Source organism: Carcharhinus amblyrhynchos, chromosome 15 (assembly GCF_965287045.1).
Source record: "Carcharhinus amblyrhynchos chromosome 15, sCarAmb.v2.hapA, whole genome shotgun sequence".
Taxonomy (NCBI): Eukaryota; Metazoa; Chordata; class Chondrichthyes; order Carcharhiniformes; family Carcharhinidae; genus Carcharhinus; species Carcharhinus amblyrhynchos.
In genome coordinates, this window is record NC_137338.1 from 1,703,487 (window position 1) to 1,718,846 (window position 15,360).

The 15,360-nt window shown below is 45.1% G+C and overlaps 1 protein-coding gene across 2 annotated transcripts in view; it reads left to right on the forward strand.

The window, feature by feature from the left end:
• The first annotated feature begins 5,641 nt into the window (after nt 1–5,641).
• The window catches only part of gbe1b (glucan (1,4-alpha-), branching enzyme 1b), a 509,684-nt gene continuing 499,965 nt past the window's right edge, over nt 5,642–15,360 (forward strand). For both annotated transcript variants that reach the window (XM_080203341.1, XM_080203342.1), the window contains exon 1: nt 5,642–5,791. In XM_080203341.1, the coding sequence (XP_080059467.1) occupies nt 5,694–5,791 (98 nt within the window). In that variant the 5' untranslated portion in view covers nt 5,642–5,693. The remainder of the gene's footprint in view (nt 5,792–15,360) is intronic.

Genomic DNA, 15,360 nt, shown 5'->3' on the forward strand with positions numbered 1-15,360 from the left:
GTGGGGGACAGGATGCACAACTCATTCGCACCTCTGCACTCACCCCCTACCCCCCTCTCCCAGAAGCAGGACAGATCCCAGTGGATAAAAGCAGATTGCTGTGGATGCTGGAATCTGAAACCAAAAGAGAAAATGAGGGAGTGCAGAGGAGGTTTACTAGGCTGATGCCGGAGTTGAGGGGGTTGAGCTATGAGGAGAGGCTGAATAAACTGGGCTTGTACTCGTTAGAGTTTAGAAGAATGAGGGGAGATCTCATTGAGACATATAAGATGATGAATGGGATGGATAGGATAGAGGTGGAGAGACTCTTCCCGCTCAAAAAAGACAATAGGACTAGGGGGCACAGCCTCAAGATAAAGGGGGGACGGTTTAGAATGGAGTTGAGGAGGAACTTCTTCACTCAAAGGATGGTGAATCTCTGGAATTCTCTGCCCGTTGAAGTGGTGGAGGCTGCCTCGCTAAATATATTTAAGACGCCGGTTGATGGGTTTTTGATAAGAGAGGGGATTAAGGGTTATGGGGAGAGGACGGGAAAGTGGAACTGAGCCACGACAGATCAGCCATGATCTTATTGAATGGCGGGGCAGGCTCGAAGGGCTCAATGGCCTACTCCTGCTCCTATTTCTTATATTCTTATGTTCTTAGGTCTGGCAGCATCTGTCAGAAGAGAGAAGAGCTGACGTTTCGAATCCAGATGACCCTTTGTCAAAGCTAAAAGGCTTAGAAAGTAGGAGATATTTAGACTGTAGGACGACAGTCCCCATACTTTAGGATAGGGAGTCTCTTGTTCTCACTTTTCGTCCCATCGGCCAACTCTGCCAACTCCAGCAAGATGCCACCAATAAATACATCTTCTCCTCACTGCACCTTCCAGGGTTCCTCAGGGACCGTTCTATCCGTGACTCCCTAGTCCACTCCTCCACCATCCCCAGTCTCTCATCCCCTTCCAGCAGCACCTCTTCCCAGGCAATCTCCTCACTGTCCAAGGCCCCAGTCATTCCTTTCGGGTGAAGCAGTGTTTCATTTGTACCTCCTTCAATTTGCTTTACTGTTGTTGCTGCTCCCTCTATACTGGGCAGAGTAAACACAAACTGGGTGACTGCTTTGTGAAATGCCTTCGCTCTGTCTGCAAGCATGACCCAAAGCTTCCTGTCGCTTGCCGTTTCAGCACACCATGGGCGGCACAGTGGTTAGCACTGCTACCTCACAGCACCAGTGACCTGGGTTTGATTGCCAGCTTGGGTCACTGTCTGTGTGGAGTTTGCACGTTCTCCCTGTATCTGTGTGGGTTCCCGCCCGGTGCTCTGGCTTCCTCCCACAGTTTGAAAGATGGGCTGGTTAGGTGCATTGACTTGAACAGGTGCTGTGGTATGGCGACTAAGGGAATTTCATAGTAATTTCATTGCAGTGCAAATGTAAGCCTTACTTGTGATCAGTAAATAAACTTTAAATTAAGTTAAAATCTCGCTCTCATGACCATATATCCATCCTTAGCCTGCTGTAAGTCCCAGTGAAGCCCAAGCAAACAGCAGGAACAGCATCTCACTTTCTGATTAGGCACTTTCCAGTCTTCTAGACTTCATACTGAGTTCAACAACTTCAGACCATAACCTTTCTCCTCCACCTTGACCCTCCTTTTTACTCCAATGCCCCCTTCCTCCCCCACAGGACCACCTGCCACTTGTTCTTAAGTTTTATTTTCACACAGCACTGTCCCCTGTTCAGCGATTAACACTTTCTGCAATCTTGCCTTAATGACCCTATCTACGTTAGTCTTTAACACCATCATTACCACTCTCTTTGTCTTGTGTTCTGTGACATCTTTGTGCAATCTCTCCCAGCTCCCACCAATCACTGACCTGCTATTTTGCACCACTGCTCCACCCCTTCTTAAACAGTCTGAAATCCAACACATTCCTCCCTCTCTTCAGTTGAGTCACACTGACCACCAACATTAATTCTGTGCCTCTCTCTCTCCACAGATGCTGCTGATTTTTTTCTCACATTTTCTGTTTTTATTTCAGATTTCCATCTTCAGGATTTTATTATAGCAGAACAGTATTCACCTGATCAATTCCTCTAAGAATCATAAATCTCAATAAAATCACCCTATCCTGGTGCAGTAAGTAACAAGGAGGAAATCCTTAGACAACGGGACAATATAGATGGACTGGTCAGATTGGTAGAACAACGGCAAATGAATTTTGGGAAGACTAACAAAGCTAGGGAATACACAACAAACGGCAAGACACTAGGATATACAGAGGATCAGAAGGATCTTGGAGGACATGCAATGCTGCCTCACACTTCCAGGGACCTTCAATTCCTTGGGTGCCTGTGGGGAGTTTGCATGTTCTCCCTGTGTCTGCGTGGGTTTCCTCTGGGTGTTCTGATTTCCTCCCACAGTCCAAAGATATGTGGGTTAGGTGGATTGGCCATGCTAAATTGTCCCTTACTTTGATTTGATTTATTATTGTCACATTTATTGCTATTCAGTGGAAATAATTGTTTCTTGTGCACTATAGACAAAACATACTGTACATACAATACTAGGGGAGGAGGAAAGGAGAGGGTGCAGAATGTAGTGTTACACTCATAGCTAAGGTTAGAGAAAAATCAATTTAATGTAAGGTAGGTCCATTCAAAATTCTGATGGCAGCAGGGAAGAAACTGTTCTTGAGTCGGTTGGTACGTGACTCCAGGCTTTTGTATCTTTTTTCGACAGAAGAAGGTGGAAGAGAGAATGTCCAGGGCGCGTGGGGTCCTCGATTATGCTGGATGCTTTTCTGAGGAAGCGGGAATTGTAGACAGAGTCAATGGATGGGAGGCTGTTTGTGTGAAGGACTGAGCTATGTTCACAAGACATTGTAGTTTCTTGTATTCTTGGTCAGAGCAGGAGCCATACCAATCTGTGATACACGTGGAAAGGATGCTTTCTATGGTGCATCTGTAAAAATTGGTGAGAGTTGTAGTGGAATTGGTGAATTTCCTTATGTACCTGAGAAATTAGAGATGTCATTGGGCTTTCTTAACTATAGTGTTGGCATTGGGGGGAAACCAGTCAGGCTGTTGATGATCTGGACATCTAAAAACTTGAAGCTCTCAACCATTTCTACTTCATCCCCGTTGATAAAGACAGGGGCATGTTCCTATGCTTTCTGAAGTCGAGACTATCTCCTTCGTTTTGGTGACATTGAGGGAGAGATTATTACCATCGCCCCAGTTCACCAGATTCTCTATCTCATCCCTGTGCTCTGTCTCGTCATTGTTTGAGATCTGACACACTTACAGTGGTATCGTCAGCAAAGATGTCACAAAAATGTGTAGATTTGGTGGCTTAGCCATGGTAAATGCACGAGGTAGGAGAGCCTGGATAAGATGCTCTTTTGGAGAGTCAGTGCAGACACGATGGACCAGATGACCTCTTTCTGCACTGTAAGGATTCTATGGTTCTATGTCCAAAGATCTGGGAAAGCAGCAGGACAGATAGATAGGTGGTTCAGAAGACATACAATAATAGATTCATAGAATAGATTCATTGGATTCACAGCTACTTGCCTGTATTAGCTGAGATAAGGAAAAAAATACTTTTCACTGTATACTAATGCATGTGACAATAATAAATCAAATCAAATCATGCTATGATGGAGCTGCACAAAACACTCATTAGGCCACAGCTAGAGTACTGTGTATAGTTGTGGTCACCACACTATAGGAAAGATGTGATTGCACTGGAAACGGGTCCAGAGAAGATTCATCAGGATGTTGCCTGGGCTGGAGGGTTTCAGCTGTGAAGAGAGGCTGGATAGGCTGGGATAGTTTTCCTTAGAGCAGAGAAAGCTGAGGGGGGACCTGATTGAAGTGTTCAAAATTATGAGGAACATAAATAGGGCAGATAGGAAGAAATTTTTCCCCTAAGCAAAGGGGTCAATTATATGGGGCATAGATTTAAGGAAAAGAGCAGGAGATTTAGAGAGGATATGAGAAAAATCTTTTTCACCCAGTGGTAGGAATCTGGAACTCACTGCCTGAAAGAGTGATAGAGGCGGGAACTCTCACCATGTTCGAGAAGTATTTAGATGAGCACTTGAAATATCATAGCACACAAGGATCTAGACCAAGTGCTGGAAAATGGGATTAGAATAGATACATGCTGAAAATGGCTGAAGGGTCTCCTTCTATCCTGAATAAACTGGTTTATTTAAAAACTCTCCTCATTGTAGAGGTAGCTGTTAATGCCAAGACACTGCCTGTTTAAGAAGCAGAGAGGCTTTGCAATGAGGAAGTGCAGGGTTGCTATTCTGAACTTATCGTGTGATCTAATGGAAACACCTGTTAGCCTGTGTGAATGGGAAGGTCACTGTCCTTGAGAACAGACTCAGATCTTTGCACAGTATGAAATTACTAACGAGATACGTATGTCTTTCCCCAGAGATCAAACCCTCTATCATGACACCTTCCCTCTCGACCCCTGCTGCAATTCCCTGAGGGTTACAGCTTGCACTCAAACTGTCCCCCTCAATGTGTTGACACATGGTCATGTTTCCTGGCAGAGCACACTGTAATGTGGAGAGAGGGTTAGGAATCTGACCATGTCTTCCACCTCAGTTTGTACCTCACACTCCTGTTCTCCATTTCATCTCATCCCAGCCCTTGCTTTGTTCATTCCCCTCACTTTCCTTCTGCATCCCAACTCAACCCTCCCAAATCCCTCAAATCACTATGTGTCCCACCCCTATACATCCTCTCCCCTTCTTGTGCCTACACTCCACTCCCCTTCTTCCTCACACCACCTGCCAGTTTAAACCCTTTTCTCCCCCATTTCACTTCCCCTTTTGGCCCCTTCCCACTGCTGCCAGATCCTCCTCAGTCTGCTCCCTCCTCTTCTTGCTAACCCCTCTATGCCCCGCTCATTCCATTCCCCTCCTCTGCTTCTGTTGCCCCAGCCGATTGGGGTGGCACTACCCCCGCCCCCTCCAGAGACTGCTTTCCCCACTATATCAATTGTTCGACCTCTGTACCCTTACCATCTGGCTTCCATTCTTGACCTTCTCCCACACATCCTACCTCTCCGACCCTTGCCCTTTCAACCCTGGCCAAAGGCCCCCCCTCATCCAGCCCTCAATCTACCTCCTCCCCCCCCCCAAGACCGGCCCCCTCTCTACAACCCCCCCCCCATCGTCTCCAACTCCACCCTCTCCTCCCCAGCCCTTCCCCCCCTCTCTCTCTCTAGCCCTTCCCCCTCTCTCTCTCCACCCTCTCTCCCTCCAGTACTGTCCTCTCTAGTCCCTTCCCCTCTCCCTCTGGCCTTCTCTCTAGTCCTGCCCCCTTACTCTAGCCCCACCCCCTTTCCCCACCCCCACCCCTTCCCATCACTCTAGCCCCTCCCCGCCCCCGGCCCCCACCCCCTCACTAGAGCCTCCCCCTCCCTACCGCCCTCCCGTCTCTAGCCCCGCCTCTTCCCTAGCCCCTCCCCTCACTAGCCCCACCCTTTCACTAGCCCCTCCCCCAGCCCCGTCCTCTAGCCCCGCCCCCTCTCCAGCTCCTATGGCCCCACCCTTTCACTATCCCCCCTCCCCTCCCTGCCCCCTGCCCCCGCCCTCCCTTGCCCCGCCCCCCCCTCCCCAGCTCCTCCCCCTTCCCCTGCCCTCGGTTCGATCGCTCGGGCTGCGATTCGCGTTCCTGTTGCTAAGATGGCGGCGGCGGCGGCGTTGCCGGCGGAGGCGCGGCTGGAGGAGTTGCTGGCGCTCGACCCGTTTCTGGAGCCGCACAGCGAGGAGCTGCGGCGGAGGTAGGACCGGCACCGGGAGACCGAGGGACCGAACCCGGCACTCACCCGCTCCCTCCCGCCCGCCCGCCGGGAGGAGGGGGGCGGACAGCAGACACCCCCAGACTGAGTGAATACACCTGTACCCAACCCACTGACTAATAACCCACTGACTAAATAAACAGTCAACTAAATAACCCACTGACTAAATAAATAGTCAACTAAATAACCCACTGACTAAATAAATAGTCAACTAAATAACCCACTGACTAAGTAACCCACTAACTAAATAATCAACTAAACCCACTGATTAAATAAACTCAACTAAATAATCCACTGACCAAATAAACTGTTGACTAAATAACCCACTGACTGGCTACATCCCCAATGATTCGTACCTCACACTGACTGAATAAACTGCTAACTGCACCCCTAACTATCAATATCACTGACTGAATAAGCTGTCAACGAAATAAACCATTGACTAAATAAACCATGGACTAAATAAGCTGTTAAGTGCATCTGTAACCAGAGACCATCTCTAACTGACTAAACTAACTGCGCCTTCACTGTATCCTTAACTAACCACATATTATTTGAACTGTTATCAGTCATGCAGCATTGTGTTTTTCCTCTTGATCTACTTCCTATTTCCAGCGCTTACAGTTGTACACTTTATATCATCGACTTAGTTTAAACTCTAGTTTAAAAGTGTTCACTCTCTGCATTTTGTGTACTATTGTCCCCAGGTCCTATCTTTGTCTGAGTGGAAAAGCTGCACGTTAAATTGCGAAGTAAATGAGTAACTTTGTTTAGCTGCTGTCTTCTTTATGCCCACTACTGTTTCCTCGGGGAAAGTTTGTCTACTTTGGACCAACCAGCTTATATGCAAATCAACAGAAAATTCCTCAGAAATTTAACTGTTTTAACCTTTTCAGACAGAAGAAAATCATTTCCTGCTTTTATTATAATCCCACCCAGTTGCTCCTGCCTTCTGTAACACTTTCTCCCACCACATCGAAACTAGTCAAGAATTGGATTCTGATATTTACTTTGTTGATAGAAGTTCTTTGAAAACAGTAAATAATTCATTGATATCACAAGTCAGAGAAACAAACATGGAAAATAATGATTTATTGAAAAGAAAAACAAACTTTTTAAAAAGTTGAGTTTACTGTACACAGTCCATGTAAATATTGGACTACTTGTTTCAATGTCAGGTGTTTGTCAGCTTTTGTGTCAAGGCTGCTGCAAAACCTGTCACTGCAGTGGATGTGACAGTACACAGTGCAGGTGGTGTGACTGTTTGTAGATTTTTCTCCAGCACTCTTCTCTGTTGGACAAGTCTTCCCTTCCCTACCATGTTGCTCTTAGTCTTCGGTGAGGCGATGGCCTAGTGGTGTTATCGCTGGACTATTAATCCAAATGCTCAGCTAATGTTCTGGGGACCTGGGTTTGAATCCTGCCATGGTGGACGGTGGAATTTGAATTCAAAAAAATCTGGAATTAAGGATCCACTGATGACCATGAAACCATTGTCGATTGTCGGAAAGACTCATCTGGTTCCCTAATGTCCTTTAGGGAAGGAAGTCTGCCATCCTTACCCAGTCTGGCCTACATGTGCCTCCAAAGGCACGGAAAGGTAGCTGACTCTCAACTGTCGTCTGAAATGGTGAGCCACTGAGTTCAAGGGCACCTAGGCACGGGCAATAAATACTGGCTAGTCAGTGATGCTTATGTACTATGAATGAATAAAAAAAAGCCCCATCTCCACAAAAGAGCCATTAACTTCTTGAAAGGTACTACAAATATTCAACAATTCAGCTACAACTCAGCACTCTTACCTCTGAATCAGGTTTTGATTTGATTTATTATTATCACATATATTAGTATACAGACAGGAGAGGCAGTGGCACAGTGGTATTGTCACTGGACTGGTATTCCAGAGCAAGATCTGGGGACCCAGGTTCAATTCCTGCTGTGGTAAATATTGAATTCAGTAAAAGCTGAAAAGTATTGTCTCTTGCGTACTATACAGACAAAGCACACTGCTCATTGAGAAGGAAAGGAGACAGTGCAGAATGTAGTGTTACAGTCATAGCTAGGGTGCGGAGAAAGATCAATTTAATGCGAGGTAGGTCTATTCCAAGTCTGATGGCAACAGGGAAGAAGTTGTTCTTGAGTCTGTTGGTACATGACCTCATACTTTTGTATCTTTTTCTCAATAAAAGAAGGTGTAGGAGAGCATGTTCGGGGTGCGAGGAGTCCTTGATTATGCTGGCCGCTTTGAGGCAGTGGGATGTGTGAACAGAGTCAACGGATAGGAGTCTGGGTTGGGTGGTGGGCTGGGCTTCGTTCATGACCCTTTGTAGTTTCTTACGGTCTCGGACAGAATAGGAGCCATCCCAAGCTATGATACAACCAGAAAGAAAGCTTTCTATCGTGCATCTGTAATAGTTGCTGAGAGTCATGGCGGGCATGCCAAATTTCCATAGCCTTCTGAGAGAATAGAGGCATTGATGGACTTTCTTAACTACAGTGTCGGCATGGGGGTACCAGATAGATTGTTGGTGATCTGGACATCTAAAAACATAGAGCTCTTGACCATTTTTACTTTGTCTCCATTGATGTGGACAGGGACATGTTCTCCTCTACGCTTCCTGAAGTTTGTTGACATTGAGGGAGAGATTATTGTTGCTGCACCAGTTCACCAGATTCTCTATGTCATTCCTATACTCTGTCTCGTCATTGTTTAAGACCCGACCCACTACGGTGGTCTCATTGGCAAACTTGAAAATTGAGTTGGAGGGGAATTTGGCCACACGGTCACAGGTGTATAAGGAGTATAGTAGGGGGCTGAGAACACAGCCTTGTGGGGCACTGTTGTTGAGGATGATCGTGGAGGCGATGTTGCTGCCTATCCTAGTTGCGGTCTGTGGGTTAGGAAGTTCAGGATCCAATTGCAGAGGGGGGAACTGAGCCTCAGGCCACGCAGTTTGGAAATGAGTTTCATAGGAATAATGGTGTTGAAGGCTGAGCTGTAGTCAATAAATAGGAATCTGACATAGTTGTCTTTTTATTTAGAATCATATTTAAAAACAGAGCCTCAAGTAGGAAAGACCATTTTAACATAAAAGTTAGTGGAGTACTTGGCAAGAACAAAGAAAATTACAGCACAGAAACAGGTCCTTCGGCCCTTCAAGCCTGCACTGACCATGCTGCTTGACTTAACTAAAACCCCCTACCCTCCCGGGGACCATATCCCTCTATTCCCATCCTATTCATGCACTTGCCAAGACACCCTTAAAAGTCACTACCGTATCCACTTCCACTACCTCCCCCAGTAACGAGATCCAGGCACCCGCTACTCTGTGTAAAAAAAAAAAAATCTGCCTCGTACATCTCCTTTAAACTTGCCCCTTGCACGTTAAACCAATGTCCTCTAGTAATTGACTCTTCCACCCTGGGAAAAAAACTTCTGACTGTTCACTCTGACTATGCCTCTCAGAATCTTGTTGACTTCAGTCAGGTCTTCCCTCAACCTCCATTGCTCCAGTGAGAACAAACCAAGTTTCTCCAGCCTCTCCTCATAACTAATGACTTCCATACCAGGCAACATCCAGGTAAATCTTTCCTGAAACCTCTCCAAAGCCTCCACATCCTTCTGGTAGTGTGGTGACCAGAATTGAACACTATATTCCAACTGTGGCCTAACTAAGGTCAGGCCTGACTTGCCAATTTTTAAACTCAGTATCCCGGCCGATGAAGGCAAGCATGCCGTATGCCTTCTTGACTACCTTCTCCACTTGTATTGCCACTTTCAGTGACCTGTGTACCTGTACACCCAGATCCTTTGCCTATCAATACTCTTAAGGGTTCTGCCATTTACTGTATATTCCTGTATTAGACCTTCCAAATGCATTACCTCACATTTATCTGGATTAAACTCCATCTGCCATCTCTCTGCCCAAGTCTCCAACTGATCTATATCCTGCTGTATCCTCTGATGGTCCTCATTGCTATCCGCAAATCCACCAACCTTTATGTTGTCCGCAAACTTACTAACCAATCCAGTTACGTTTTCCTCCAAATCATATATACATATATTACAAACAGCAAAGGTCCCAGCATTGACCCCTGAGGAACACCACTTGTCACAGCCCTCCATTCAGAAACGCACCCTTCCACTGCTACTCTCTGTCTTCTTTGACCAATCTTTATTACAACCGCTTTATATTACAAAAGATCTTTATTTTGACTAATCTATATTACAAAAATGAGAACGCTTAATTGATATAAATTTCCTTGTCCACAAGGTGGGAGAATATCTCTGGGAGCAAGATGCTGCTGAACTCTCGTGTAACATGAAAGCCAGCACAACATGAAAGATTACAATTTTGCTGTTCACTGTTTTAAATCCTCTGTAGGCTAATGTCATGTGTGAGAACCATCTTATACAAGGCTTCATCCTGCTACACAGTACAATACACAGCACTGCTCTACACATGGCAATAGACAGACTGCATTTGGATTATCACTTTTCCTACAAAACTCCAAGCTCTGTCGCCAGGGGCTCAGCTCCTCCCTTTGTGACTGGATCCTAGACTTGCTAACCCACAGACCGCAATCAGTAAGGATAGGCAACAACACCACCTCCACCATCATCCTCAACAATGGTATTCCACAAGGCTGTATCCTCAGCCCCCTACTATACTCCTTACACACTCATGACTCTTGCCAAATTCTCCTCCAACTCGATTTTCAAGTTTGCTGATGACACCACTGTAGCAGTCGGATCTCAAATAATAAGATGGAGTAATGGAAAGAGATAGAGAATCTGGTGAACTTGTATGACAATAATAATCTCTCCCTCAATGTCAACAAAATGAAGGAGATTGTCATTGACTTCAGGAAGCAAAGTGGATGACATGCCCCTATCTATAACAATGAGGATGAAGTAGAAATTATTGAGGGCTTCAAGGTTTCAAGTGTCCAGATCACCAACAACCTGTCCTGGTCCAACCAGACTAACGTTACAATTGAGAAAACCTACCAACATCTCTACTTTCTCAGGAGGCTAAGGAAATTTGGCATGTCTGCTACGATTCTCAGCAATTTATACAGATGCACCATAGAAAACATTCTTTCCAGTTGTATCACAGTTGTATCTCTGCTCAAGACTGCAAGAAACTACAAAGGGTTGTGAACAAAGACCAGTCCATCGCTCAAACCAGCCTCCCATCCATTGACACTGTCTGCAGTTCCCTCTGCCTCGGAAAAGCAGCCAGCATAATCAAGGGCCCCATGCACTCTGGACATTCTTTCTTCCACCTTCTTCTATTGGGAAAAAGATACAAAAGTCTGAGATCACATACCAACTGACTCGAGAACAGCTTCTTCAGATTTTTGAATGGACCTAACTCGCATGATGTTGATCTTTCTGTACACCCTGGCTATGACTGTAACACCACATTCTACACACTAGTTTCTTTCTCTATGAAACAAAAAGCTGCTGTGTGGGTTGGAATTTCTTTTTGCTCCATTCAAAGATAATTTTTGGATATGTAACCAACAGTTTGGTATGCAAAAAATTGATGCGTTAAGCTGTTGCTGTTTCCCCTAGACAAGAGAAGGTTGTAGACTGACCGAAGATCTTTGGTTGGTTTGGTAGGATAGACACAAAGATGTTGCTTCCACTTCTGGGGATAGCAAAACTAACAATTGTAATATCAGGTAGTTAATGAATCCAGCAAGGAATTCAACAGAAACCTAATTGTGCAGAGGATTATTAAGATGTGAAACTCAGTACTACAAGGAAAAATTGAGGCAAATAACTTGGATATATTTATGACAAAGTTAGGTCAGTGTGTAAGGGAGAAAGGAATTGAAGAATACGCGAATAAAGTGGATGACGTAGGGTGGGAAGAGGCTCATGTCCAACACAAATACCCACATTGATGAACTGGGCCGAGTGGCCTGTTTCTGTGCTGCGCTTTGTATGTAATTCTCAGTACTGATAATGCTGTTGGTAGTAGATTATTCCGTAATATAGGAAGGATGTTGAAATAATGGAGAAAATATTGTGTAGATTTTGGCTAGTATGAGGAAGTGTAACTGTCGAAAAATATATGGCAGATTGGGGTTGTTTCATTAGATTATAGGCAATTGGAGGATAATTTGGGAAAGGTTTTTGGATGAGATGACAGAGAGAGTGAATGATGGCAGTGCAGCTGATGTACAGGAGAACTTTATAAAGGGTTCAAGAAAACACAATATTTTTAGCAAATTGGAGCCCATGGGATAAAAGGGACCATATGAATATAAAATACCTAAGGGATAAAAAACAGTTGTGTCGTCACCACGTGAAATTCAATGAAGGGAAAAGTTTGGTGATAGTTTGTTAGGTACGATTGGGGGGATATTGTATTCTAAATGATGCAATTTTAAAAGTGATGCAGTGTTAACGGGAGTGCAAAGATTAGAGAGAGCTGGGGGTTTTGTGTACAAATCTTTGAAGCTGGCAGGACAAGCAGTTGATGAGTTGTATGGGGAAGAGTGCATTGTAAATCGAGGCAGAGAGTTCAGAAGCTTTGCTCAGCCGATGTAAAATTAGTTCAGTTTCAGTTATAAGCACCCTTTTTTAGGATGGAAATGAAGGCTTGGAGAGGATACAGAAGAGGCTTGCTAGATTGGTTACATGGGTAAATTGGAGAAGATGGGGTTCTCCTTCAAATGCATAAGGTTGAGAGGAGTTTTGAGAAAGTTGTCAGTTGTGGCATAATTGGTGATGCACTCACTCCTGAATCAAAGAATGTGGGTTTTAAATTTACAGGATCTGGGCTTCTCTGGCGATACCAGCATTTATTGCCCATCCCTAATTGCCCTTCAGAAGGTGGTGTGAATTGTCTTTTTGAAACTCTGCAGTCTCTGTAGGTACACCCACAGTACTATCAGGGAGGGAATTCTAGAATTTGACCCAGCGACAGTGAAGGGATGGCTGATATAGTTCCAAGTCAAGATGGTCAGTAACTTGGAGGGGAACCTGTAGGTGGTGGTGGTGGTTGTGTTCCCAGATATTTGCTGCTCTTTTCCTTTAAGATGGTTGGATCCTCTCTTGTTGGAGATGGCCTGGCACTTGAAGCATGAAGCTTACTTGCCATTCGTCTGCTCAAGCCTGGATTTTGTCCAGATCTTGTTGCATTTGGACGTGGACTGCTTTAGTATCTGAAGAGTTGCAAATGGCGCTGAACATTGTGCAATCATAAGCAAACATCTGCTTCAGACCTATGATGGAAGGAAGATCATCAGTGGAGCAGCTGAGGATGACTGGGCTTAGGACACTACTGAGGGACTCCTGCAGTGATATCCTGGAGCTAAGATGATTGATCTCCAACCACCACAACCATCTTTCTTTGTGCCAAGTATGACTCCAACCAGCAGAGAGTTTGCCCCCTGATGCCTGTTGATTTCAGTTTCGCTCGGGCTCTTTGATGCCACGCTCGGGCTCTTTGATGCCACACTCGGTCAAATGCTGCGTTGATGTCAAGGGCTGTCACTCTCTCCTCACCTCTGGAGTTCAGTTCTTTTGTCCACGTTTGAACCAAGGCTGTGATGACGCCAGGAGCTAAATGACCCTGGCGGAACCCAAACTGAGCGACAGTGAGCAGATTATTGCTGAGTAAGTGCTGTTTGATTATGTTGTTGATGACCCCTTCTATCACTTTGATCGAGAATAGATTGATGGGGTGGTAATGGGCCCGGTTGGATTTATCCTTGTGTACAGAATGTACCTGGCAATTTTCCACATTGCTGGGTAGATGCCAGTGGATTATTGCTGTACTGGAACAGCTTGACCAGGGGAGCGGAAAACTCTGGAGCACAGCTTCAAGACTGTTGCCGGAATATTTTTAGGGCCCATAAACTTTGCAGTGTCCAGTGCCTTCAGACATTTCTTGGTATCATGTGGAGTAAACTAAATTGGCTGAAGACTGATATCTGTGGTGCTGGGGACCTCTGGAGGAAGCCCACTCCAGGGCTTAAGCACAAAAATCCAGGCGGGCACTGCAGTGCAGTACTGAGTGAGTGCTGGACTAGCGGAGGTGCTGCCTCAGGTGAGAAGTTAAACTGGTGTCTGTTCTCTTAGGTGGACACCAAAGCTTCGATGGCCCTATTCTGAAGAGGAGCTATTCTCGATGTGCGGACGCATGTTTATCCTTCAAAGCGATCTGCAAAACAGACGGTCGTTATCACATTGCTGCTGTTGGGTGCTTGATGGCCACCACATTTCCTACATTATGGGGATGGACTGGATTAATTGACAAAGAGCCAGCATAGACTGGATAGGTCGAATGGCTACCTTCTGTGATTACAGTTGTGACTATAATTCAGAAGTATCACAGTGACTGTAACACACTTTGGGATGTACTGAGGTTTGTTAGGTGTTTTATAAATGCAAGTTTCTTCATAGTGGTTTAAAATTACAAAGGGGTGGATGGAGTAAATAAAAACACCTGTTCCAGTGGATCAATAGCCAAAGAATCACATCAGGATGAATAGCATAAGAACCAGAGCTAACATGAATAGAAACCTCTTTATGCAATGACATAGCATTTGGAATGCACTGCCTGAGGGGATGTTGGGTGCAGGTTCTATCTTACCTTTCAAAAGGGAATTGGGTAAATACTTGTGGGAGGAATGGCTGAGAGGTGTTGTCACTGGACTGTTAAGCCAGAATCTTAGCTGATGTTCTGGGGACCCGGGTTTGAATCCCACAGATGGTGAAATTTGAATTCAATTAAAAAAAATCTGGAATTAAGAATCTACTGATTGTTAGAAAAACCCATCTGGTTCACTGATTCCGTTAGGGAAGGAAATCTGCCATCATTACCTGGTCTGTCCTACTTCAGAGTCACAGCAATGTGGTTGACTCTCAACTGCCCTCGGGCAACTAGACATGGGCAATAAATGCTGGCCAGCCAGCAACACCCATGTCCCATGGATGAATAAAAAAACTTGGAAGGAGAACAAACTGCTAGGTTATGGGGATGGGATTAACCCGCTCAAAAGAGACAGTGCAGGCTCAATGAACCAAGTGATCTTCTGAGCTGTTCTACATTAATTCCAGACATGTCAAATTAAGAGATTGGATACAGTAGATAAAAGCACTTTTGATCCAGTTGTTGAGGACTTTTCGAAGGGGGGAAATATAGGAATAAAATTAAGTGTTTAGGCTAGAGTGCAGGAGCATTTTTTGAATATAGTTGTTGTGGAATGCATAACTGAAGCAAGTGATTGAATCAGAGCAGTGTCAACATTTAAAAATAGATTAGGTGGATGGCGGAAATAAATGGAAGTAAAGGAAATGGGACTTGAGGAAATGCTCAGGTAGAGGGTAAACAAGAATGGCTTGTTTCTATTGAATGGCTGACTGTCACACAACTCAAATTTGCTCCAGTCCCACCATCATAAAGTCCCAGAGGAAGCCATTCAGACCATCGAGTCTACATTGGCAACAATCCCATCCATGCCCCATCCCCGTAACTCCACAGGTTTACTCTGCTAATCCCCCTGATGCTAAGAGGTAATTTAACTTC